This window comes from Cyanistes caeruleus, chromosome Z, assembly GCF_971803275.1.
Source record: "Cyanistes caeruleus chromosome Z, bCyaCae1.hap1.1, whole genome shotgun sequence".
In the NCBI taxonomy this organism is placed as follows: domain Eukaryota; kingdom Metazoa; phylum Chordata; class Aves; order Passeriformes; family Paridae; genus Cyanistes; species Cyanistes caeruleus.
In genome coordinates, this window is record NC_141732.1 from 81518027 (window position 1) to 81542447 (window position 24421).

The 24421-nt window shown below is 55.3% G+C and overlaps 1 protein-coding gene and 1 long non-coding RNA gene across 7 annotated transcripts; one reads left to right on the forward strand and one right to left on the reverse strand.

The window, feature by feature from the left end:
• Positions 1–7794: 7794 nt before the first annotated feature.
• Positions 7795–22173, reverse strand: LOC111941076 (uncharacterized). Its single transcript, XR_015280985.1, has 3 exons — positions 22085–22173; positions 13106–14138; positions 7795–8008 (listed from the first exon to the last, which is right to left on the reverse strand). It is a non-coding gene; the product is annotated as an uncharacterized LOC111941076 (long non-coding RNA).
• ST8SIA3 (ST8 alpha-N-acetyl-neuraminide alpha-2,8-sialyltransferase 3) lies at positions 16299–24421 on the forward strand. Of its 6 annotated transcripts, none has more exons than XR_015280983.1 (6): positions 16299–16997; positions 18232–18354; positions 20130–20687; positions 20879–22468; positions 23355–23538; positions 24099–24421. XR_015280983.1 is itself a non-coding variant. In XM_086869183.1 (4 exons), exons 1-4 carry the CDS (start codon positions 16819–16821, stop codon positions 21159–21161), a joined length of 1143 nt encoding a protein of 380 aa, XP_086725309.1. In that variant the 5' UTR covers positions 16353–16818; the 3' UTR covers positions 21162–24421. The 6 variants fall into 6 exon arrangements, 2 of the variants coding, with proteins under 2 accessions (XP_086725309.1, XP_086725310.1); XR_015280982.1 differs by having other exon boundaries at positions 16365–16997; positions 20879–23215; XR_015280980.1 differs by having other exon boundaries at positions 16365–16997; positions 20879–23538.

The window sequence follows — 24421 nt, forward strand, 5'->3', positions numbered from 1 at the left end:
CTTTCCTCTCCAAGCACAAATATCTAAAAACTATTAATTTTGGGCAGCAGCTAGGAAGAAATACATGAAAGGGAAATTGATTTCTATTTAAATGGAATGTTTTCATCACCTTTTTTCAGAGCACGGACATTCATCTCTGAGTACCTGTGCTAATTGATTTCAAATGCAATTCAACACAATCACTGCAGAATAATAAATCTGGGGAAGGGAAGGGAAGGGAAGGGAAGGGAAGGGAAGGGAAGGGAAGGGAAGGGAAGGGAAGGGAAGGGAAGGGAAGGGAAGGGAAGGGAAGGGAAGGGAAGGGAAGGGAAGGGAAGGGAAGGGAAGGGAAGGGAAGGGAAGGGAAGGGAAGGGAAGGGAAGGGAAGGGAAGGGAAGGGAAGGGAAGGGAAGGGAAGGGAAGGGAAGGGAAGGGAAGGGAAGGGAAGGGAAGGGAAGGGAAGGGAAGGGAAGGGAAGGGAAGGGAAGGGAAGGGAAGGGAAGGGAAGGGAAGGGAAGGGAAGGGAAGGGAAGGGAAGGGAAGGGAAGGGAAGGGAAGGGAAGGGAAGGGAAGGGAAGGGAAGGGAAGGGAAGGGAAGGGAAGGAAGGGAAGGGAAGGGAAGGGAAGGGAAGGGGCCGAGCATCCCAGGGCTGGGAGGAACCAGCCAAGGCAGTCCCACCCCTGGCCCTGGACTCTCCCACGGGAGCAGCTCCGAGCCTCATCCCCAGCAGCTCCAGCAGTGCAGCAGCAGCAGGGGCAGCCCGGAGGAGCTGGGAGGACACCTGGGAGGAAAAGCTGCAGCTGGAGATGTGGCAGGAATCTCCTCCTGGGAGGGCACGGCACAGGGGAGCACTCCGGGAGCAGAGGCTCTACAAAAGCAGCCACCTTTCAGGTGTTTATCCCGCAGTAAATAATGGAACATGATACCCCAAGAGCTGCTGTGGGCAAATGGGCTAATGGAAGCCCTGGGTAAATGCAGGGGAGCTGCTCCTGCCTCAGCATGGGGCACTTGTAGGCAGATATTGCAGTGCTACAGCCTGTTGTGGTACTCAGGGCTCAAAAGGATGCTGGAAACTGGGGGGGAGAACAGCAAATAGCCATCAAAATTACCTGCAGCCAAAAATACACCGCACAGCAACCAGCTGAAAGAGCCTGACACTGTGAGCTCATCAAGGAAAGAGGGGAAAATGCCCTGAGAGCTGGATATGGGAATTTCAGCAGGAAAAACAACGGGATAACCCAGCACCTTGAAGCTGAGGCTAAGGAAAGAGTGGCCAGGCTGGGGCTGGGGAAGCTGTGCAAGCCCTTGCCCACAGCCACAGGGCACCAGAAGGAACAGCAGTGAAATCCCCAGGCCTTTGGAACATGAGCAATCCGTGAGGTCGGGATGGATAAAGCTCAATAGCAATACTCACATGGATACGGAATTTCATATGGATAATAACTGCTATGGGGTTATCCCCATTTACCCTGACTGGGTGCACTCCCAGCTAATCCCAGGCACTTCACACATCCCTGGGAAGGGAAGGGGAGCTGTGTGGACGCTGCCCAAACTGGAGGTGCTGCTGCAAATTCTCTGTCCTTTTGCTCTCTCCACTGCTGGGACAGAGACAGGAATTTTTTGTTGGATTTTTCTGAAGCAGTTTTTATGGATATCATCTTTTCCCAGCACCCTTAGCCTTGCCAGGGAGAGGCTTAGAGCTCAAAACCCACCTCCAAACCGCTCTGTGTGATATTGGGACTGTAAGCAAAATAAACCCAGTGAAATAATGGCCAGTGGACAGGCAGAGAGCGTGGAAAGGATATTGATTGGAACAGGGAATCTTTTCTGCACAGCACAGTGAGCTCCGAAGGGCTGAGCTTCAGGTCATTTCTAGCAAATAATGTCTTGTACACTGTTATTTGTGGATCCTGGAAATCAAACCGCAGCATCCGGGGCTCCTGTCTAACAAGTCCCTGTAGCTAGAGCCAGCGGCCTCCAGAGAGGAATCAAAGCAGCAAATCAGACAGAAATGGGGATAAAATAACCCCCAGCATGTTTGGCACTGGTGGGACATGGGGTGAACATGGGGCTCTGTGTGTGAACCCTGCCAGGAGAGCCCCTGGATGAACATTTCCAGGTGCAGAGGTGTCAGGGGGGACACGGGGAGCATCCCCGGGGGGCTCTGTGTGTGAACCCTGCCAGGAGAGCCCCTGGATGAACATTTCCAGGTGCAGAGGTGTCAGGGGGGACACGGGGAGCATCCCCGGGGGGCTCTGTGTGTGAACCCTGCCAGGAGAGCCCCTGGATGAACATTTCCAGGTGCAGAGGTGTCAGGTGGGACATGGGGAGCACCCCTGGGGGGCTCTGTGTGTGAACCCTGCCAGGAGAGCCCCTGGATGAACATTTCCAGGTGCAGAGGTGTCAGGGGGGACACGGGGAGCTCCTCCCCTCCATCCCTGCCAGGGCCAGGCCGATGCTATAAATGGATTTATTGATAATATCTCCTCCAGCTGCTGAAGGATCTGGGGGCAGAAGGAATTCCAGGAGCCCCGGCCGGCTTCGCTCCCACACTGCTAACAAAGAGATTCCAGCAGCGCTTCAGAGGTGGGGAATTTGATAAACTGGCTCATATTTTTAAATGAACAAATGACACTTCATCGTGGCCCTGACAGAGGGCTCGGCGCTGCTTTACAGTAATCTATGCCGTCTTTAACACACGGCCGCGGTCCCAGCCGCCGGCACATGAAGGATGGAGGAGCAGGCAAAAGGTTAATAGAGCATTGGGCCTTTTTTAATTGAAAAAATGACTGAGGGACCATGTAGCAGAGCGAGCAGTAATATTATTACAGGCTGTAAGTACTGTTCCAGAGACTTACTGTTCATCTGGGAGCAGAGTAATGAGCACCGGGCTGCGGCTCCCGCCTCGGCCACAATGTGACGGCTCGCCAACAGGAACAGGCTGCCTTGGGAAAGGGATGGGATCCCCTAAATGTGTCTGGGAAAGGGATGGGATCTCCTGAATGTGTGTCTGGGAAAGGGATGGGATCCCCTAAATGTGTCTGGGAAAGGGATGGGATCCCCTAAATGTGTCTGGCAAAGGGACGGGATCTCCTGAATGTGTGTCTGGGAAAGGGATGGGATCCCCTAAATGTGTCTGGGAAAGGGACGGGATCCCCTAAATGTGTCTGGGAAAGGGACGGGATCCCCTAAATGTGTCTGGGAAAGGGATGGGATCCCCTAAATGTGTCTGGCAAAGGGACGGGATCCCCTAAATGTGTCTGGCAAAGGGACGGGATCCCCTAAATGTGTCTGGGAAAGGGATGGGATCCCCTAAATGTGTCTGGGAAAGGGATGGGATCACTGGAATGTGTGTCTGGGAAAGGGATGGGATCACTGGAATGTGTGTCTGAAAAAGGGACAGGATCACTGGAATGTGTGTCTGGGAAAGGACAGGATCACGTAAATGTGTGTCTGGGATTTGCAGACCTGGAGTTTCTCCAGGAAGAAGAAGTGTCCTGGCTGCCTGGTGCAATCCATTCCTGCACACATTCCTCAGCAGGGCCGTCCCGGCTCAGCCCCGTGGGCAAGGGGCTCCAGCGGGGACGGGAATTGTGGCTCAGGGCAGAGGCTGCAGGGAGCTGCGTCCTGAGCCAGCCCGAGTGGCACGGGATGCACTGGAGCATCCCTGTGCAAATCCTGCACTGGAGCATCCCTGTGCAAATCCTGCACTGGAGCATCCCTGTGTCAATTCCTGCCCCAGAACATCCCAGTGCCAATTCCTGCACTGCAGCATCCCTGTGCAAATCCTGCACTGCAGCATCCCTGTGCCAATTCCTGCACTGGAGCATCCCTGTGCCAATTCCTGCACTGGAGCATCCCTGTGTCAATTCCTGCCCCAGAACATCCCAGTGCCAATTCCTGCACTGCAGCATCCCTGTGCAAATCCTGCACTGCAGCATCCCTGTGCAAATCCTGCACTGGAGCATCCCTGTGCCAATTCCTGCACTGGAGCATCCCTGTGCAAATCCTGCACTGGAGCATCCCTGTGCCAATTCCTGCACTGGAGCATCCCTGTGCAAATCCTGCACTGGAGCATCCCTGTGCCAATTCCTGCACTGGAGCATCCCTGTGCAAATCCTGCACTGGAGCATCCCTGTGCCAATTCCTGCACTGGAACATTCCTGTGCTGAACATCCCTGTGCCAATTCCTGCACTGGAGCATCCCTGTGCTGAGCTTCCCTGTGCCAATTCCTGCACTGGAGCATCCTTGTGCAAATCCTGCACTGGAACATCCCTGTGCCAATTCCTGCCCCAGAACATCCCAGTGCCAATTCCTGCACTGGAACATTCCTGTCCCAGAACATCCCTGTGCCAATTCCTGCCTCAGAACATCCCAGTGCCAATTCCTGCACTGGAACATTCCTGTGCTGAACATCCCTGTGCCAATTCCTGCCCCAGAACATCCCAGTGCCAATTCCTGCACTGGAACATTCCTGTCCCAGAACATCCCTGTGCCAATTCCTGCCCCAGAACATCCCGTGCCAGCTCCTGCCCCAGAACATCCCGTGCCAATTCCTGCCCCAGAACATCCCGTGCCAGGTCCTGCTGTGCTCCTTCCGTGTGTGCCCTGGCTGGGACCCACAGCTCAGCCCCTCTGCTCAGCCCCGTGAGCTCGGTGTCCCCGCAGTGCCATCTGCTCCAGAGGCCAGGAGCAGGGAGAAACGGCCCGGGAGAGGGAGCACGAGGGGGAGGAAGCTGTCCGGAGCACAGGGAGCAGGAGGGGAGGATGCTGTCCGGAGCACAGGGAGCAGGAGGGGAGGATGCTGTCCGGAGCACAGGGAGCAGGAGGGGAGGATGCTGTCCGGAGCAGAGGGAGCACGAGGGGGAGGAAGCTGTCCGGAGCACAGGGAGCAGGAGGGGAGGATGCTGTCCGGAGCACAGGGAGCAGGAGGGGAGGATGCTGTCCGGAGCACAGGGAGCAGGAGGGGAGGATGCTGTCCGGAGCAGAGGGAGCACGAGGGGGAGGAAGCTGTCCGGAGCACAGGGAGCACGAGGGGGAGGAAGCTGTCCGGAGCACAGGGAGCAGGAGGGGAGGATGCTGTCCGGAGCAGAGGGAGCAGGAGGGGAGGATGCTGTCCGGAGCACAGGGAGCAGGAGGAGAGGATGCTGTCCGGAGCACAGGGAGCAGGAGGAGAGGATGCTGTCCGGAGCACAGGGAGCAGGAGGGGAGGATGCTGTCCGGAGCAGAGGGAGCAGGAGGGGAGGATGCTGTCCGGAGCACAGGGAGCACGAGGGGGAGGAAGCTGTCCGGAGCACAGGGAGCAGGAGGAGAGGACACTGTCCGGAGCACAGGGAGCAGGAGGGGAGGATGCTGTCCGGAGCACAGGGAGCAGGAGGGGAGGATGCTGTCCGGAGCACAGGGAGCAGGAGGGGAGGACACTGTCCGGAGCACAGGGAGCACGAGGGGGAGGATGCTGTCCGGAGCAGAGGGAGCACGAGGGGGAGGAAGCTGTCCGGAGCACAGGGAGCAGGAGGAGAGGACACTGTCCGGAGCACAGGGAGCAGGAGGGGAGGATGCTGTCCGGAGCAGAGGGAGCAGGAGGAGAGGACACTGTCCGGAGCAGAGGGAGCAGGAGGAGAGGACACTGTCCGGAGCACAGGGAGCAGGAGGAGAGGATGCTGTCCGGAGCACAGGGAGCAGGAGGAGAGGACACTGTCCGGAGCACAGGGAGCAGGAGGAGAGGACACTGTCCGGAGCAGAAGGAGCACGGGGAGAGGACACTGTCCGGAGCAGCCGGGGCTCCTGTCAGGCTGCAGCCGGGGATGGAAGGCCACGCTCGGGGAGGTTTGTTCCCGAGCAGGGTCAGTGCCCGGCTCAGCGGTGCCGACAGGGCTAATTGATGAGGAATTGCCAGCGGAGCGCTGTGTCATCCCGGGCAGCTGAAGTCGGGGCTGGGCCAAGCAGGGCTGTTAAACAGCCTGTGGCGGCACTTTGGGCTGCCAGGATTTATGCTCCGCGGGAGCAGCTCTATCTGTCATCTGTGAAAAGCCTCATTTCCAGAGAGGCTCCGTCAGGAAAGGCAATCAGCCTGGAAGCGGCTATGCTGGGAATTGATAACTGCTCTGCCAGGGACAGCTCATCCCTCCCTCCCTCCTGCAGGGGCTGACAGGGACCTGGGATGGGGGTTTGCTCCCCCAGGGAATCCCCCGGAGCCTGCAGCCCCTCGGGGAGCTCCGAGGCTGCAGAGTGAGCACTGGGATGCCTGTGGCACGGCTGGGAGCACTTCTGACAGGAACGCCCTGTCTCCAGAGGGCAAAAGGGAATGCTCATGGAAAAAAGCCCCGTGGAAAGGGAGGCAGGTTCTGCCTCACCTCTGGGCCTGCTGGTGCCACTGGGGCTTTGCCTGTGGTGTGAAGGAGGGTTTCCAAGCACGGGAAACCGCAGAACCCCAGAAAGGAAAATCTGGAAGGGTTTTCAAGCCCATCTTGCCCCAGCCCAGCTGCTCCAAGGCTCTCAGCACAGCGTGGATGTCTCCTCCTCGCCGGGCCCCCCAGCACCGTGCTGCTGGGAGCACCTGCGCTCCGGTGTTTCCATGAGAGACCCCCGAATAAAGCCCCTGACGGACGGACAGATCGCCAGCATCGTCATCTGCGCTGCGCTTTCCTCTCCCCGCACCACGAGCTCCAGTTCCTCCCATCCATCTCATTCTTTCAAGCCATCTTCCTCCTGCAATTTCCCCTCACCCCGAAAAGAGTCAAGGATCGATCGTTTCTTTCCAATTTCAGCCGGGGAGAGGCAGAGGATGCTTTTGCCTCCCCCAGCACGTGCTGAGAGCGCTGCCTGCCTATTGATCCCTGCCTGGGAAGCGCTGCAGCCGTGCCCTGACCTCCTGCCACAGCCACAGCCGAAAGCCGCCGGCCCCAGGCTCTGCCAGGCACAAAACGAGTGTCTCCCCTCAAAAAAGGACAGCAGCATCGCCCAGGAAGGAGCTGGGGAGAAATCCCGACAGGAGGAGATGTAAGAATCCAGAAATGGAGAAACATTTCTCCCTTTATCCTGTTCTCCAAAAAGCTATTAATCCTATTTGTCACTGACAGAAAGGCTTCCAAATATCCCTGGGTAAACCAGGATTTAGAAAAAAATTAAGTACAAAGTAGTAGAATGTTTAGTATGTCACCAAAGTAAAAAATAGAGATTTCAGATTGTTTAATACATGGAGTAAAGACAGAGGGAAAAAAGTGTGTTTTTTAGCCCTCCTTCTTCCTTCTTCTCCATGATTCTGCAGTTTTTAGGAGCACAAAGAGTGATTGGTTGAAAGTTGGTCACAGTTTTAACTATGTAAGTAGATAGAAAAAACAAATTTGTTAATATATAAAAACAATCCACGTGTCTATAGTTAATTGGATAAATTGAATATAAAGATGAAACAGCCATTTTGTGCCTTCAGAACCAAAGGGAGCCCAGTTATGGTGAATTGAAGTTGTGCAGGAAGTCTGGAGAGACCTGCCAGCTTTTGTGATGACATCCTAATTAACACGAGAAGCAAGATCCTAACGAGCTTTGGACCCTGAGAACTGAGATAAACATGTGAGGGAATATTCCAAAGGAGCTGAGCTCAGAAGAGACAGAAATGCAGGAGTGAGAAGCGCAGAAGAATCAAAAAGAGCAGAAGTTCTGTGTTTGGTCTCAGTGCTCTGGTCACAGCCAGCTGGGGGATGTGAGACTCAGATTAAACATGGAATTTGGACACCCAGCACCAGCCGTGTCCGTCCCGCCAGATCCGCACTCCAACACGTCCCTGCTGTGCCCCAGTAACAAATCTGACTCTAGGTGAGGTGCAGCAGCTGTTTAATTACCAGAGACACGGCTTAATGACGTCTGTGTCCCAGCAGGGAGCAGTTGGGATGCTCCATTTGGCTGGTTTTGGCTCCAGGAGCAGCCAGTGCTGCTGCCCAAACTCCCTCTCTGATAACAGGTGCTTTTCCAAATGCTGTTAAATGAGAAGGGCTCACAACAGACCTGCTTCTCCCAGCTGATGGATGGATCTGAAAGGAACAACGCCAAATATCTGAGTTATTGTGCAGAGCTGATGGCTGTCGGGACGGCACAGCAAAGACAAATACACACCTTTGCCCGGGTTATTACTTTAAGCTCGTTATTATCATTATTATGGGTGATTAAAAACCCCATTAATCAGATGCTAAACAGATTAAGCCCTATGAATTAATTTTCTGGAAATAACTAAGACAAACATTCTGTGCAGAGCTCATTTAATGAAATAGAAGCTGTTTATCTGCAAAATTAGGGCTTGAGAGTAGCTGAGCTCGGGCTGGAAAAATCCAGTACGGTGTGGGCACGGCGGGAGCGGGCTGGAGCCAAGGCCGATTTTTTACCCATTCTAAGTAAAAGAAAAATCTTGCTGTAAGTAATTTATGATACATTACACAAAGAGCTCATTAGCGAGAGCTACAAAATCAAATTACAGCCAGTCAGGAAATAATTCCCTGATTGAGTGTGTAAGGAAGGGAGGCTGGAGGACAGAGGCTGCCGAGGGAGCGCTGGGCTGCGCGGGGACACCGGGTGTTCCTCTGGCCAGGTGTGCACACCTGGGGGAGCCTCACACAGCTGGCACAGCGAGCAGCAGCGCTCCCAAAACGACGGCTCGGAGTTGTTCTCTTGGAAGCAATTTCCCGGCCGTGTTAGTTCATTATCATGACTAATTGCTGACACTTATTTAATGACTGTATCACACACTTCCACCTGCTGCTGGGTGCTGACAACTTCAGGCCTGTTCTGCAGTAGGGACCAAGAAGGATGAGCTGGAAGGAGAACCCTGAGGTTGAATTAAGAAGGTAAGATATCGAAATCCAAGAGATAAATAAAGATAAGATGTCTCTGGTGTGTTAGCAAAACAGGGGAGAGCTCTGGAGCCAAGCAGAGGGTTTTATGTGCTTTATGTGCACAACCTCCACCATTTCCCTGGCAAACCACTTTCTCCTACTAACACTTAAACAAGATGCTTCTTATCAGCTTTGCCACTAATGACAGCGATATAGGAAATGAAAATTAATTGATTTTTCACCACCATCTTTCCCTGCCACCCTTACGGAGTTGCCTCTCAGAGAAAACTATTGGAAGCAACGGGGTAAAGAAGTTTCCCTGTGGTGAAATAAATATGAGAGCCACGGAGCTGTGGCAATGTCCTCATCCTGAAATGACCCAGCTGTTCCTGCTGCTGTCCCAGCCCCGGGGTGAGCGACATCCCGATCTCCAGGGCACTCCTCTGGCTCCTCTTCTGTTCCAAGGAGCTTCACAGCCCGGTATCCAGCCCCTAAAGCATCTCCAGGGACAAGGGGAGCTTCCCTTTGCACCCATTTATAGCCTTCCCCAGAAACTGCCTGTGCCATTGCTGTTTCTTGTGTCCCTTTTAATAAATGGGTGTGTTTGGTATTGCTGCTGAAAGTTCCGTCTTTGGCCTTTTGAAGTCATTTGATTAGGAAGTAGAGAGAATATTTTAGCTGCACAGAGGGCTATCACAATCAGCACTAGGAGGAGTAATCCAATTTTCTCACCAAAGAAGGGCAAGGGTCCTCCTAGGAGGTCAAAGCTCCCTTAGCACAATTAGAACTTTAATTAATGAAATTGGTTGAGCCTCCAGCAGCAGAAGCAGCGTATTTGTGGAGCTCTGGGAGCTCAGCAGCTCCCTGCTGGCTCTCCTGAGCACAGCCAGGCCCCGCTGTGGAGGACGTTTATTGCAGAGATGTAACTTTGGGGCTCCTGGCTGAACGTGGAGAGCCGGCTCGGCCTCCCCAGCAGCTCTGCGAGGAGCGGCACGACTCGCGGCGTGTCGTGCTGTTCAGACATGCTGGCTGCAATTAATATTGCATAATGGCCTCCTGATTCCTAAATTATGTATTTCTCCTTCTCAGCATCGTGTGGTTTGTTGTTTTTTTTTTTACAGGGTTAATTATTTTCCATCATTCCGCCTTTAGCAACAGTCGTCTTAATTAAGGGGGCCGAGTTCCGCTCTCATTCCTGCCTGGCAGATCCTAATGAAATCAATGGAGCCGTGCGGTGTAAATGGGAGCGACGCCGGCCATCCAGTAAAAATGAAATGTTCCCTCTCTTGTTGATTAATGCATAAAATTAACCCGAGTGTAATCTGCAGCTCCTGACTGAGTGAATCCCTGCAGAGCCCCCTCTGGGGTGGTGTTCCCTGAGCAGTTCTCGCTCGTCCCGGGAGCCCTGGCCGCGCTTTCGGCTCTGAGAAACGCGGCACGAGCGTGCAGCAGGGCTCCAAGTGACTGTCACCTCTCCTTCCAGTGGCTGCTCCCTGTCCCTGTGCCCCTGGCCAGGGCTGGGCCAGCAGGCAGCTCCCCCAAAGCCGTGTGCTGTTGGCTTCCAGGGATCAAACAGCTGAGGGAGGGATTGAAATCAGCCCAGAGCCCCATCCCTGGCACTGTCCCCCCACACCCTCCCTCCCCTGCTGGCACCAAAAGGGCTGATCCCAGTTATTCCTCCCTGCCTTGCATTTCCTGACAGCCCAACATTAAAGCAGGCCCAGGCAGCCATGCAGGGGAGGCTCCAATAAGTGCATCCACATGCAATATTCATGGATGGCTTCAGAATAGTTACAGATCCATCACACTTGGCAGCGGGATGGGGCTGGCGTGCGCTCCTAATGCTGGGCTTAAGCACCTTCTTGAACCCGAGCCCTGAGCCGGGGCTGCCGGCACGGTCCCGCCGCTGGCTGTCCCCATCTGTCCTGCCAAAGCCCCCTGCCCTCTCCACGCTCCCCCTCCCACCTTGGAAAGCCTTTTGGGAGCTGGGCCTGTGGGTGTCCCTGATCCGCTGCTCCTGGATAAAGCAGGGGAAACAAGGGAGCCACTGGAGCTTAATTCCCTCACTCCGGGAAAGGTTTGTTTACCAGCCTCTGGCCAGCTCCAAACCTGATCTCATCCCCCAGGATTAATTTTTACACAATCATTCCGCAGTCTGTGATAATCACTCCATAAAAAAATGAAGAGATTTGGGATTTTTTCCAGCGCGGAGGATTAGGTCTAAAGACAAGCAATCTGCAGGAAGCTCAGCTGCGTGCACAGCACTAATCGCTCTATACTCTTCCCAGCTCTGGGGAGCCTTTCATTGGGATTTCCCACAGTGGGGCTGGCTGTCCTTGCCCAGGGTGGCTGACACAGACACGTCCCGAGGGTCCCTGGGTGCTGCCACACATCCCTGCGGGGCTGGGGACACTCCTGGCCTCATCACCTCCTTCTCCACTACAGAGGAGCCTCTGGAACAGCCTCCCCACCCTGGGGTCTCTCCGCTTTCCTTGGGAAGGAGGTGAAGCACGGGAGACCTGAATGCAGTGCAAAAACCCAGGTGGTGGCATGGTTTTAAAATGTAATAAACTATTAAAAAAAATGATGAGCTTAAATCCTGAAGCCTTTAGTAAATTCCTGGTGGTTTAACTAGGTAAAATGTGAATAATAACCTGGGAATTGGCAGTTTCCCTGTTCCAGGGGCAGCTGTCTCTGGGTTCTCCTGAGTCCCCAGGAACCTCCTTCAGCTGCCAGCCTTGCCAAGCCTGGCTTAACTAACCCTGGTCCTGCAACACACACCCAGTGCCTCCTCATGGGCACACCAGGGTTGTTCCTGAGGCTTGGGGCTGAATTCCCAAAGATTCCTGATGGGATGTGACCCCATGCCAGGGGCACTGCCAGAAGGGTGAGAGCTCACAGGTTTCAGAGTCAGGAGGAGTTGTGCCCAGCAAGCGTTTTTCCAAATAGAATTAAAATAAGTACATCTCTGGGACGGCTCTGACCACAGGGATAAGGATGCAATGCCAGGTTTTTTAAAACAAAATAACGTAAGCACTTAGAAAAGGACTCGAGCAGACTTTGGGTACTTATGTTGAAAATAATTGTCCCAGGAAACCCGATTCAGCAGCCACCCAGGCTGAAAGCACTTAGGCACACTCGGGCAGGCGTTCAACAAAGCATTTAGTGACCCCGGCGCTGCATCAGCAGGAACGCGGGGCTCCGGGCACCGAGTGACTCAGGGAAACCGCGGGGCTCAGGAGCACCAGGTCCCGCCGGGGGACGGCTGGGGTCCCTCTGGGGTCCCTCTAGAGTCCCTTTAGGGTCCCACTAGGGTCATACTGCACAGCTCCCATTGGGATCCCAGCTGCTGCCCTCGCTGCTCCTGCTGGGGCCAGCCCCAGGCAGCCAGGGCAGTGTCCCCACTGTGTCCCCCTTGCCTGGCTCCAGCCCCAGGCAGCCAGAGCAGTGTCCCCACTGTGTCCCCTTGCCGGGCTCCTGCCCCAGGCAGCCAGGGCAGTGTCCCCACTGTGTCCCCTTGCCTGGCTCCTGCCCCAGGCAGCCAGAGCAGTGTCCCCACTGTGTCCCCTTGCCTGGCTCCTGCCCCAGGCAGCCAGAGCAGTGTCCCCACTGTGTCCCCTTGCCTGGTTCCAGCCCCAGGCAGCCAGGGCAGTGTCCCCACTGTGTCCCCTTGCCTGGCTCCAGCCCCAGGCAGCCAGAGCAGTGTCCCCGCTGTGTCCCCTTGCCTGGTTCCTGCCCCAAGGCTGCTCCCGCTGGGGCCAGCCCCAGGCAGCCAGGGCAGTGTCCCCGCTGTGTCCCCTTGCCTGGCTCCTGCCCCAGGCAGCCAGGGCAGTGTCCCCACTGTGTCCCCTTGCCTGGCTCCAGCCCCAGGCAGCCAGGGCAGTGTCCCCGCTGTGTCCCCCTTGCCTGGCTCCTGCCCCAAGGCTGCTCCCGCTGCCTCAGGAGTCACACGGGAGGGTTCCTTAGCCCAGCAGGCTGGCCCAGGGGCCGCAGGAGCTCGGCTCTCTCACCCTTCCCCAGAGAACACCTTTGCAGAGCTGCTGGAAGCCGGCAGCCTCGGAGGGAGAATGACCGTGGTAATAAATTCATGGATCTTCACACCCCAGCAGGCTGACAAGCACCTGGCTCTAAAGAGACTTTAGAACCACTGTGAGGCAGACCGAGACCCCCTTATGCTTGGAGACCCCAAACACCAGCTTCAAAGGAGGGAGGGAAATTGCAAAGATAGCCTGGAAAAAGTGGATTTCAGTGGGGGCAAATCTTCAAACACAACTTTCCAGTACCGTTATAAAGACCGTGTACCTTTTGCATGAATAAATCCAGAAGAGGGAACCTTCCCTCAGAGCTGACCTGGTTCCTGCTCTGGGCTGGAAAGTGGACGGATGCTCCTGGTTCCTTTCACGTGCTGTGGCCGTGTCTCCTCCTCCGTGGGACCCATCCCTTGTGCTCTGCCCAGGACAGGGCGCCCGTGGCTGCCCACTGCCCAGCTGAGGGGTTCCACACAGAAGGCACATTGCTCCTTGCACAGCCTCACATCTCAGCTAACCAGATTTTGGATTTTCCTGACTTTAGGGCCGGTGTTTCTCACCAGCTGAGGGCTCCCTGCACCTTGGGCTATCCCAGGGCCGGTGGGAAACTGCTGGCAGCCTGGGACACGTCCTTCCAAGCTGCCCCTTGTCCTCGTGGCAGCTTTCAGGGCAGCCTGTGGCCAGTGAAAACACGGGCTCCCAGCCCAGCGGCTCCTCTGGAGCTGCCCACAGCCCTGAGCTGCCTAATTGAGGCAGGAGCGGTACCTGGGCCTCCCCGCTCCTGCTGCAGCCTCCGGCGAGCCCAGCTCTGTGTCAATTACAGGAAAATCAATGAAGATACTGTTCAGGACTCCTTTTCACCATTCAGCACGGATGATATCCTTCACTTTCTAGCACTGATTCATTTACTTTCGGCCTCTCCAGGGGCTCCTGACATATTGCTATCTCTGAAGAATCTGAAGTGAGAACTGCCTTTGTTTCCACTGCAACTTGTTGGTGGGGCTGGGGCTCACTGAGGGTCAGGGGAGAGGCTGCAGAGTCTAAACATTCCTTACCAAAACGCCTTCCCAAGGTCCTCTTTTGCACGGGCAGAATCAGGGGGAAAATGGGTCCAGACAAGGGAGCAGTGCCATCGATGTCCCTGCTCCAGCTGAGCTGTCCCCAAGAGCGGTGACACCGCAGTAGAGCTGCTCCTCTTGCTGTCCCTGTTGGATGGAGCTTGGAACAACCTGGCCCAAGGAAGGTGTCCATGGCAGGGGCTTGGAACTGAACGACCTTTCCCAGTTCTCCAGCAGCTGCAAACTCTCCTGCAAGAGAAAAGATGGGAGAGTGGTCAGGACTGTGAGACTGGGGCTGCACAGTCTCACTCTGGGGTTTATTCCCACCCCCAGGACTCAAGGTCAGAGACTACAGGAGACAATATTAAATGTAATAGAACAGATTTCTAAAATATTTAAAGCAAAAGTCTGCAGCTGGTTTATCCTGGGAAGCCTAGGATGTCACTGGGACAGCACAATCCATGCTGAAGCTGGGGTCACCGTGCACTGGGTGGACAGTGATGGACACCAGGTGACAGTCACATAAAATGTCTGTGTCCTTTATCAAAGCACCGTTTGAATTTCCTACATTCCCAGCCTTTCCTGTCGCTCCACCAAAGCCACAGGCATCCCACAGCAGCTGGATTTAGACCTCAGGCCGTCCTGTGGCTGAACTCCCACTGCAGGCTGAGGAAGCACGCTGATGCAAACCCCAACCCTACGAGCTCCTCACGTTCCTGCTCTTCAAAGACAGCTCCGTGCATGGAGAGCGGGCAGGAAATAGCCCAGAGCAAGGACGGGGCTACAAAGACAGGATCTATTATTTATGAGGCATTTCAGTGAACTCGGGGTTTGTGGGGGAGCTGTGTGAGGGGGAAAATGGAGTTGGAAGAAACACTGAGAGCGATGCGGCACGCAGGGGCCGTGTTCACGAGAGACATCCCTGGAGTGCAGAAGGCTCTGTTGGAGCTCACGTGGGATTTACTCCGTGGTTTAGGGGGCAGTTTAATGACCTGTGCTCCAAACACCAGGCTTCTAAAGAGCGAGGGGTCTTCTGAGCCAGCAGAGTCTGCAGTGCCCAGCATAGGCTCCCACAGCTCCCCACGTGCCACCCGTGATCTGCGGTGTCACAGGGAAATGAGAGCTGTGCACCCTGTGTGCCCACCCAGGGACACAGGGTTCCACCAGGGACACAGGGCACCACCAGGGACACAGGGTAACACCAGGGACACAGGGTAACACCAGGGACACAGGGTACCACCAGGGACACAGGGTTCCACCAGGGACACAGGGTAACACCAGGGACACAGGGTAACACCAGGGACACAGGGTACCACCAGGGACACAGGGTCCTGGGAGAGACACAGGGTTCCACCAGGGACACAGGGTAACACCAGGGACACAGGGTAACACCAGGGACACAGGGTTCTACCAGGGACACAGGGTAACACCAGGGACACAGGGTAACACCAGGGACACAGGGTAACACCAGGGACACAGGGTTCTACCAGGGACACAGGGTAACACCAGGGACACAGGGTTCCACCAGGGACACAGGGTTCCACCAGGGACACAGGGTCCTGGGAGAGACACAGGGTAACACCAGGGACACAGGGTTCCACCAAGGACACAGGGTTCCACCAGGGACACAGGGTCCTGGGAGAGACACAGGGTAACACCAGGGACACAGGGCACCACCAGGGACACAGGGTACCACCAGGGACACAGGGTAACACCAGGGACACAGGGTAACACCAGGGACACAGGGCACCACCAGGGACACAGGGTTCCACCAGGGACACAGGGTTCTACCAGGGACACAGGGTCCTGGGAGAGACACAGGGTAACACCAGGGACACAGGGTTCCACCAGGGACACAGGGTTCCACCAGGGACACAGGGTACCACCAGGGACACAGGGTCCTGGGAGAGACACAGGGTAACACCAGGGACACAGGGCACCACCAGGGACACAGGGTAACACCAGGGACACAGGGTTCCACCAGGGACACAGGGTACCACCAGGGACACAGGGTCCTGGGAGAGACACAGGGTAACACCAGGGACACAGGGCACCACCAGGGACACAGGGTAACACCAGGGACACAGGGTTCCACCAGGGACACAGGGTTCCACCAGGGACACAGGGTAACACCAGGGACACAGGGTAACACCAGGGACACAGGGTCCTGGGGGAGACACAGGGTCCTGGGGGAGACAGAGGGTTCCAGCAGAGACACAGGGTCCTGGGGGACACACAGGGTCCTGGGGGAGACACAGCAGAGGCACAGGGTCCCAGCACAGACACAGGTCCCCAGCACAGACAGAGGTCCCTAGCACAGACACCGGGTCCTGGGGGAGACCCAGGGTCCCAGCAGAGACACAGGGTCCCAGCAGAGACACAGCAGAGGCCCAGTGTCCCCGGCTGCCTGGGCTCCCCATGGCTGAGCCATGCTCAGCCCTGACGCGTACCTGGGGGCTCCGTGGGGTCCCTGCTGCCCCGGGGCTCCTGGGGTGGCTGCCAGGCTGGGCCACTCCGGGTTTCTGGGAGGTCACTTGGGCAGTAGGAAGGGCGGTCTGGGCACCTTAGGGCTGCGGGGGAACACTGGGACGGCCGGGTGGGCACACTGCGGAGGAGAGCCGGGGGCTGTTGGGGGTACTGGGGCTTTCCGGGTGGCCCCGGGGCTTTGGAGGGACGCTGGGGCCGTGCGGGGGAAAGCCGGCCTTGTTGTTGGGCCCGTCGGGAGGGAAGCACGGGGGTGTCGGGGGTCGGCAGGGTGGCACAGCCGGGCTGTCAGCACGGGGGGGCCGCTCCCGGCTGCCATTTCACCGCCCCGTCCCTCCATTTTCCCGCGAGCTCGGCGGAGCCGGCCCGGCCCCGGCCCCGCCGCCGCCCCCAATGTAGCGGCGCGGCCGCCCCGCACCCGCCCAGCCGCGGGGCCGCCTCCGGCATGCGGAGCTGCAAGATGGTGCGGGTGGCCAGCGTGCTGGGGCTCGTCATGCTCAGCGTGGCGCTGCTCATCCTGTCCCTCATCAGCTACGTCTCGCTCAAGAAGGACAACATCTTCGGGGCGCCCCGCGCCGCCGGCGCCGCCGGGCCCCGCATGTACATGTTCCACGCGGGATTCAGGTGAGCCCGCAATGCTGGCCCCGGGCCCGGCCCGCCAGCGGGGGGGACGCGGCAGAGGGGCCGCAGCACGGCCCGGGCAGCGGGGAGGCGGCGGGGGCAGCGGGGAGGAGGCAGGGGCAGCGGCACGGCCCCGGCCCCGGTGGCAGCGGCCCGGGAAGAGGCACGGCCCCGGCCCCAGCGGCACGGCCCCGGCCCCGGTGACAGCGGCACGGCCCCGGCCCCGGTGACAGCGGCACGGCCCCGGTGACAGCGGCCCGGCCCCGGCCCCGGCCGCAGCGCCCGGCGCTCTCCGTGGTGCTGATGGCGGCGGCCGCGGGGAGGGTCGGGCACGGCCGGTGAGGGGCTGTGGGGGGTGTCTGTGAGGGGCTGTGGGGGGTGTCTGTGAGGGGCTGTGGGGGGTGTCTGTGAGGGGCTGTGGGGGGTGTCTGTGAGGGGCTGTGGGGGGTGTCTGTGAGGGGCTGTGGGGAGTGTCTGTGTGGGGCTGTGGTGTGTGCTTGCGTGGGTGTCTCTGTGTCTGCGTGGGTGTTCTCGTGTGTGCTGTGTGGGTGTCTCCATGTGTGTGTGTGGGTGTCTCCATGTGTGTGTGTGGGTGTTCTCGTGTGTGCTGTGTGGGTGTCTCCATGTGTGTGTGTGGGTGTCTCCATGTGTGTGTGTGGGTGTCTCCATGTGTGTGTGTGGGTGTCTCCATGTGTGTGTGTGTGTGTCTCCATGTGTGTGTGTGGGTGTCTCCATGTGTGTGTGTGGGTGTCTCCGCGTGTGTGTGGGTGTCTCCGTGTGTCTCCATGTGCATCCGTGTGTGTCCGTGGGTGTATCCATGCGTCTCCGTGTGTGCACGGATGTCTCTGTGTGTGTGGGTGTCTCCATGTGTGTGTGTGGGTGTCTCCATGTGTCTCCATGTGCATCCGTGGGTGTCTCCGTGTGTCTCCATGTGTGCATGGATGTCTCCATGTGTCTCTGTGTGTCTCTATGTGTCCGTGGGTGTCTCCATGTGTCTCCAAGTGTGTACCTGGCTGTCTCTGTGTGTCCATGTGTGTCCATGTGTGTCCATATGTCTCCACGTGTGTCCGTGTGTCTCCATGTGTGTCCATGTGTGTCCATGTGTGTCCATGTGTGTCCATGTGTGTCCATGTGTGTCCATATGTCTCCACGTGTCTCCACATGTGTCCGTGTGTCTCCATGTGTGTCCATGTGTGTCCGTGTGTGCTCATGTTTCAGTGTCTGTGCCCATCTCCAGGTCTCAGTTTGCGCTGAAGTTCCTGGACCCCTCGTTTGTCCCCATCACCAACTCCCTGGGCCAAGAACTGCAGGACAAGCCCTCCAAGTGGGTGTTCAACCGGAGCGCCTTTGCCCACCAGAGGTGAGCGAGCCCCCGGGCACGGCCCAGGCTGTCCCCTCCCGGCGGCACTTAAGGGAATGCAGAGCTCTGCTGGGTGCTCTGAGCTCCGAGGATTTGCCAGTGACACGAGACAAAGGCTGAACCAGAGCTTTTCCCCAGACACTCGCAGCTGTCCTCAAAGACTCGGTTATTTCAGAGCAGGACTCCAGGCTGTGACACGTATTATTGTACTAGAACGCGACCCAATTCCTGCTGTGCGGGTGGAATCGTCGTTCCCCCAGGATAAATAGCTGTGCTTCAGGACTGGAAACACTTTGGGCTGGAACAGCCACGAAAGGCTGTGTTCATGGAGGCCAAACACACACACAGAAACTTCCCAGCTGCTGGCAGTTCTGAGCAAGTGCAGAGCTGCTCCTGCCTCCAGCTCCGCTCCAGCTGCGGGGGCAGGCACAGAGCTTTGTGCTCTCATGCCTACATCTATTTGCTGATCACTGATATATTAGATTTGCTGATTTGCTGATATATTAAACATTTCTATAGAAGAAAATAAAACCATGTAGCCATTTCAGGCAGCTACTGCCATCTTGGACTGTAATTTAGTCCTGAGCAATGCGTGCTGGGTCAGGGACTGCCTTGTGGCTCTGCTCACAGGTCCCACCCGGGGAGCAGGAATCTGGCTCTGTGGCTGCTGCACCTCTCAGGGCAGGGTTTGGGCTTTCTCCTCCCTTCAGGCTGCTGCCCAAGGATAGCAGCACAAGGAATCCCCTTCCAGTGCTGCCACACGCCGCCCTCAGGAGCCGTGGGCTACAGAGAGGAGGTGCTGCGTTGTCCCATCTCTTCTCCCAGGCTGTGTGGCAGTGGCCACCCTCAGTCTTGTTCCAGCCCAGGCACCAGCAGCTCCGTGAGCCTGTCCCTGTGCCACCCCTCTGGTGACTCCAGCTGATGCCTCAGGAGCTGCCTTTGCACTTGTCCGTCAGCCAGAACCCATAATTAGGGCACCCAGTGGGACTCCATTAATGCTCAGACATTGGAGGATGTGAGCTGGAGGAACGGTTGTTTGTTTTCCATAAACATCAGCAAATAAAGTCCTATTCAGTTTCTAATTTTATGCCTTGAAAGGGAAATTCCCAAGCAGGGTTGGTTTTGTTTGCTTTGTAAGTATCCCTAATAACCCTTGGAAAAGTGCTGCTGTGCTTGCCCAAGTATGAATTAAGGAATTATATTTGCATAGATGGAGACAGCGGCTGTCGCTTGGTTTTGTGATTGGAAGCTCATTAATGAAAACACAAATATATGTGTATATATATAAATTGTCTCCTGTTAATTGAATTGGATATCCTGGGTTTGCTTCACGTGCCCTGTGGCTGCAGCAGGAATGAAAGGCACCCACAGCCCCAGCAGAAAGCTGTTGTCCCCCTGTGTCACAGCCCAGACACAGTTCTCACCCAGTGCACACCCCACGGCTGGGTGACTGTGTGGGGTGTAGAGGGAGCTGCTCTCCTTGTCCTGAGCAGCCAGTCCCATCTTTTAATCCTGACACCATTCCAAGAGGCACAGGCACAGCCCGAGCTGGCATCAGTGGGGACCAGCTGGTAAAACCAAGTGGAGCTCTAGGTGAGGAGCCAGCTCTCTCATTCCCATTATTTATATTTAAAAGCCGTTGCACCATGCTGCTCAGGAAGCTACTTCAGCACACTTTTAAATAAAAAAAAAGGAAAAATACAAGTCTAGGTGGAAAACAAATCCCAAAAAGGGAGATAGAACTCCATGTTTTCTGTTATTTTGCTCTTTCCTAGGCAAGAAATCCTTCAGCATGTCGACGTCATCAAAAACTTTTCTCTGACCAAGAGCAGCGTTCGTATCGGGCAGCTGATGCACTACGATTATTCCAGCCATAAATACGTTTTCTCCATCAGCAATAACTTCAGGTCTCTGCTTCCTGACGTGTCTCCCATCCTGAACAAGCACTACAACATCTGTGCCGTGGTGGGCAACAGCGGGATCCTGACCGGGAGCCAGTGCGGGCAGGAGATCGATAAATCGGATTTTGTCTTTCGCTGCAATTTTGCTCCAACCGAGGCTTTCCAGAAAGATGTTGGACGGAAAACCAACCTTACCACCTTCAACCCCAGCATCCTGGAGAAGTATTACAACAACCTCTTGACCATTCAGGACCGCAACAACTTCTTTTTGAGTTTGAAAAAGCTCGATGGAGCCATTCTTTGGATCCCCGCTTTTTTCTTCCACACGTCGGCGACGGTCACGAGAACACTGGTTGATTTCTTTGTTGAGCACAGAGGGCAGCTAAAGGTCCAGCTGGCTTGGCCAGGAAATATCATGCAGCACGTTAACAGGTGGGTGGGCTTGCCTCGTGTCCAATCCATCTCTTTGTACAAATACATCTGATTTTCCCCCTCCTGCCTGATGTGTTCTGGCACGTCAGCACCACTTGTTTTCAGAGCCACTGGAGTTCTGTGGTTGCTTCAGAGCAGCCCTCAATAATTTCTGAGCAGATTGCTCGTGACTCACCTTCTTGTCTCGGCAGGTACTGGAGGAACAAGCACCTGTCCCCGAAGCGGCTGAGCACAGGGATCCTCATGTACACCCTGGCTTCGGCCATCTGCGACGAGATCCACCTGTACGGCTTCTGGCCCTTCGGCTTCGACCCCAACACGCGGGAGGACCTCCCGTACCACTACTACGACAAGAAGGGAACCAAGTTCACCACCAAGTGGCAGGAGTCCCACCAGCTGCCTGCAGAGTTCCAGCTGCTCTACAGGATGCACGGGGAAGGACTGGCCAAGCTCACCTTGTCGCATTGTGCCTAAGAACCTAAATCTTGAAGTGCCAAACAATTGTCTAAAAAAAAGTGCCCAAAACCAAATTCAACGTTCTTCAGATAGAATTCTAGAAAGGAAACAAACCCACCCTAAAATCTTTTCCATAATTTAAAGATGCTTTTTAGCTACCGCTCACCCAAGGGTTTCAGCGTATTTAGCGGTGCAGAAGCTTTTATCACGTTCTGTGGATGCGATTTGTGCAGCTGCAAAGTTGAAACATTTTGCATTTCTAGATAAGCCACTCAGTACTTTTCAATATCTGTTCATATTTTAGCGTTCTACTCAACACCCTAAATCTCTTCATTTTATTGTTCCTTCCCACTAGAGCTAGAAATGCTACTTTTAAAAGGTTTTGCTTCTTTTGTATCTGTTGCTGTCAATAGCTCAGCGTTGCGGTGGCCGACGGAGGAAGCCACTCGGAATTCCAGCGCATCGTCACACTCAAGTTCCTCAGTGTGGAGCCTGATTTCCACCGCTTGGGTATTTTCCTGTTTACTGGATTTTACATTTTTTAAAGAGTAACAAGAGGAAGGTCACAAAGTGGCTCACCCCTTAGCTAGGTGTTTATATCACTCTTGGAATACTTCAGTGTTTTAATTCCATTTGGGACAGATCCCAGTCCAGACTAGACAGGCAGAGGCATGTTCATTCCCATCCATCTGATACCACTGTCATTTGATTTCAAAGTTCAGCCACACGAGAAATGGAATTGGGCTTCTCTGGAGATACAGCGGGTGAGAAAAGCCCCAAACCCCATCCCTCTGCTTGGGCAGGGACTGGCAGGATGGGCAACAACGGAAGCCAGGTGCTGGGATTTTTAAATCTGGTTTTTGTGGGGAAGTGAGCAGAGCTGGAGTGCAGGGAAGAGGAAATGCCATTACCGAATTTCCCCGTTTACGTCTCTAACTCACCAGTCAGACAGCTGCAGTAGTGTCCCTGTTTTCCTGTCACCAGCAGCACTCCCAGGCAGACAGGGCAGGCTCTTCCTTGGCACCACAGGAAATCCAGCTCTCTGGGGACAGGACAAACAATAGGGTCACTCACACTGGGAAGTGTTGGCCATCATGTCTCAGGATAAAGGAGCCTGGGAAATAGCTGCATTTCTTATGAGTATGCTGGCAAATATTTAACCTTCTTTTACTATTCTGAGTGACCACTGACCCCACAACGAAAGAAGATGCAAAATCCAATATTTCAAATGGCACATGTTAATTTTTCTCAGCTTCTTTACCTACAATCAGACATAGGAGAAGAGGAAGGAGATCTCAAGCACAACACCCACCCTGAGGGTCCAGGTGTGTCCTGGTGCCCGCTGTGGCACCGCAGCTCTGCGCTGGTCGTTGTGAAGGGCAGGAATGACTAATTTCTGATATTGTTTCTATGGAGCTGTACAGCAGCCGTGCTCCTCGCTGGGGTCCGAGGTAAAGCGGTGCCCAGCAACTCCAGTCCTAATGGCAAAGAGCCCACCGGGGCAGAAGGGTCTCCCCAAACCCCGAGTGAGCCTTGCTGGCTGGCTGAGTGCCAGATATTTTTATCAGGAGGCATTTTACCAGTTTCCTGTAGGGACCCATCAGCAGCAAATTAAAGAAATGAGAGCTATTGTCATTATATTGGCATGAAAACAGGGAGCAGTGCGCTCCATACAGTTTCTGGAACCTCCCGTGCTCCTGGAGAGGGGCAGAACCCCCTGCCAGCCCCGAGCACAGCCCTGGCATCACCACCAGAACTTTCCAAAGGCACAAAGAGGCACCAAATGCAGAGAAGGAAGCACAAAACTGACTACAAATATTTGGAAATGGGAATACAGAAAAATTATTGACAGAGTGCCATATTACATCATTGATTTTTAAGCAAAACTCCCCATCGATGCTCCAGACCCACACTGAACATTTCAGAATCATTGATTTTAATGGGGAGTTCTGCCCCGCGATCGATGGCGCAGCACAGCCCAAAGTAAATTGCTTCTTAGTATCAATATTTTTTTGCCCAAGCTTGTGCAAGGTGGAAAACCATCTCCAAGTGCACAGCCTTTGTTTTTCCAGGTGGGGTCTGAGGGAGAGGTGAGGATGGCAGGGGATGGAGAAGACAGGGCTGAGGAGGAGGGACTGCCTCTCTCCCTCAGAAATGCCTTTGCATTAACAAGCAAGTATCTTAATTAGTTTTTTAATTGTTATTTACAAGGTGCTGGGGGCTGCCCTCCCTGCTCAGGACCCTGCAAGTGGCATCACCTCAGCTGGGCTCCTCCTTCCCTCTCCTTGGCCCCAAACCTTCCTGCATGAATTGCTGATGGTTCAGGCAGAATTCTCCTTCCCATGACTGAATGTCTAGACAAGCCAACAGAGCTAATGCAGCGTGATCAATACCTGTAAGTACAAAACATCTGCGCTCCCAAAATCCAGAGAGCAGCTCCCTCCTTTGGGAGACCCTGCTGGGCCCTGGGCTGCCGGGACAGCATCCAGGGGCAGCCACATCCCGCACCAGCCCCTCTGCCAACAGCAAGAGGGGCTGGGGGTGTACATAGGATTGGGAATACGTGTTTCCTCGCTTCTTTTACACATCGTGGCTCTGTATTTTTGTTGCTTGCATCTCCTCGGTGAATGGTAGCGAGGCACGTGAAAACAGGCATTTGGCTGCCAGGTTTAATTGTGGACTAAGCCAAAAAGCCAGAGTCTGTGAAACAGAACTAACTGTGACTGGAGGCTGCAAAAACAGGGCAAATAGGAAAAAGCAGGTTCTCTGTAAATGAATGTGTCTTTATTTCAATGGCTCTACAGTTCAATGCCTGATGGAGTTGTTTTCGATAAAAAAAAAAGATAAACTTAAAAAAAAAAGAAGAAAAAAAATGCCATAATTGTAATAAAGGTCTCATTATCAAGGGCCATGCTAAAAGCATTGTTTATTTTTTGATGGCTGATGTTGATAAAGGGCCAGGCACCTCTCAGGTGAGCGCTGGAAGGACGCTGCACGCGGAGCTGAGCTGCTCCAGCCTCAGGACCACGGCGAGCCTCGGGAGCGGGGCTGGGGGCTGGGCCAGGCTGTGAGTGTCCCCAGCCCGGGGCTGGAGCGTGGCACATCGTGCCCTGGCTCTCCTCGTCACCGCGTCCTCGTCGCGAGCGCCGGGGCTCGCGAGCTCTCCGTGTGCTCCCGTGGTGTGATGTGCCTGCAGCATTGACTCATGTGCCATAACCCGATATTGAATGCATTGTTTTTAAATAAAATGGTTTCTTGTGCATTGGGAGTCTGTAAAA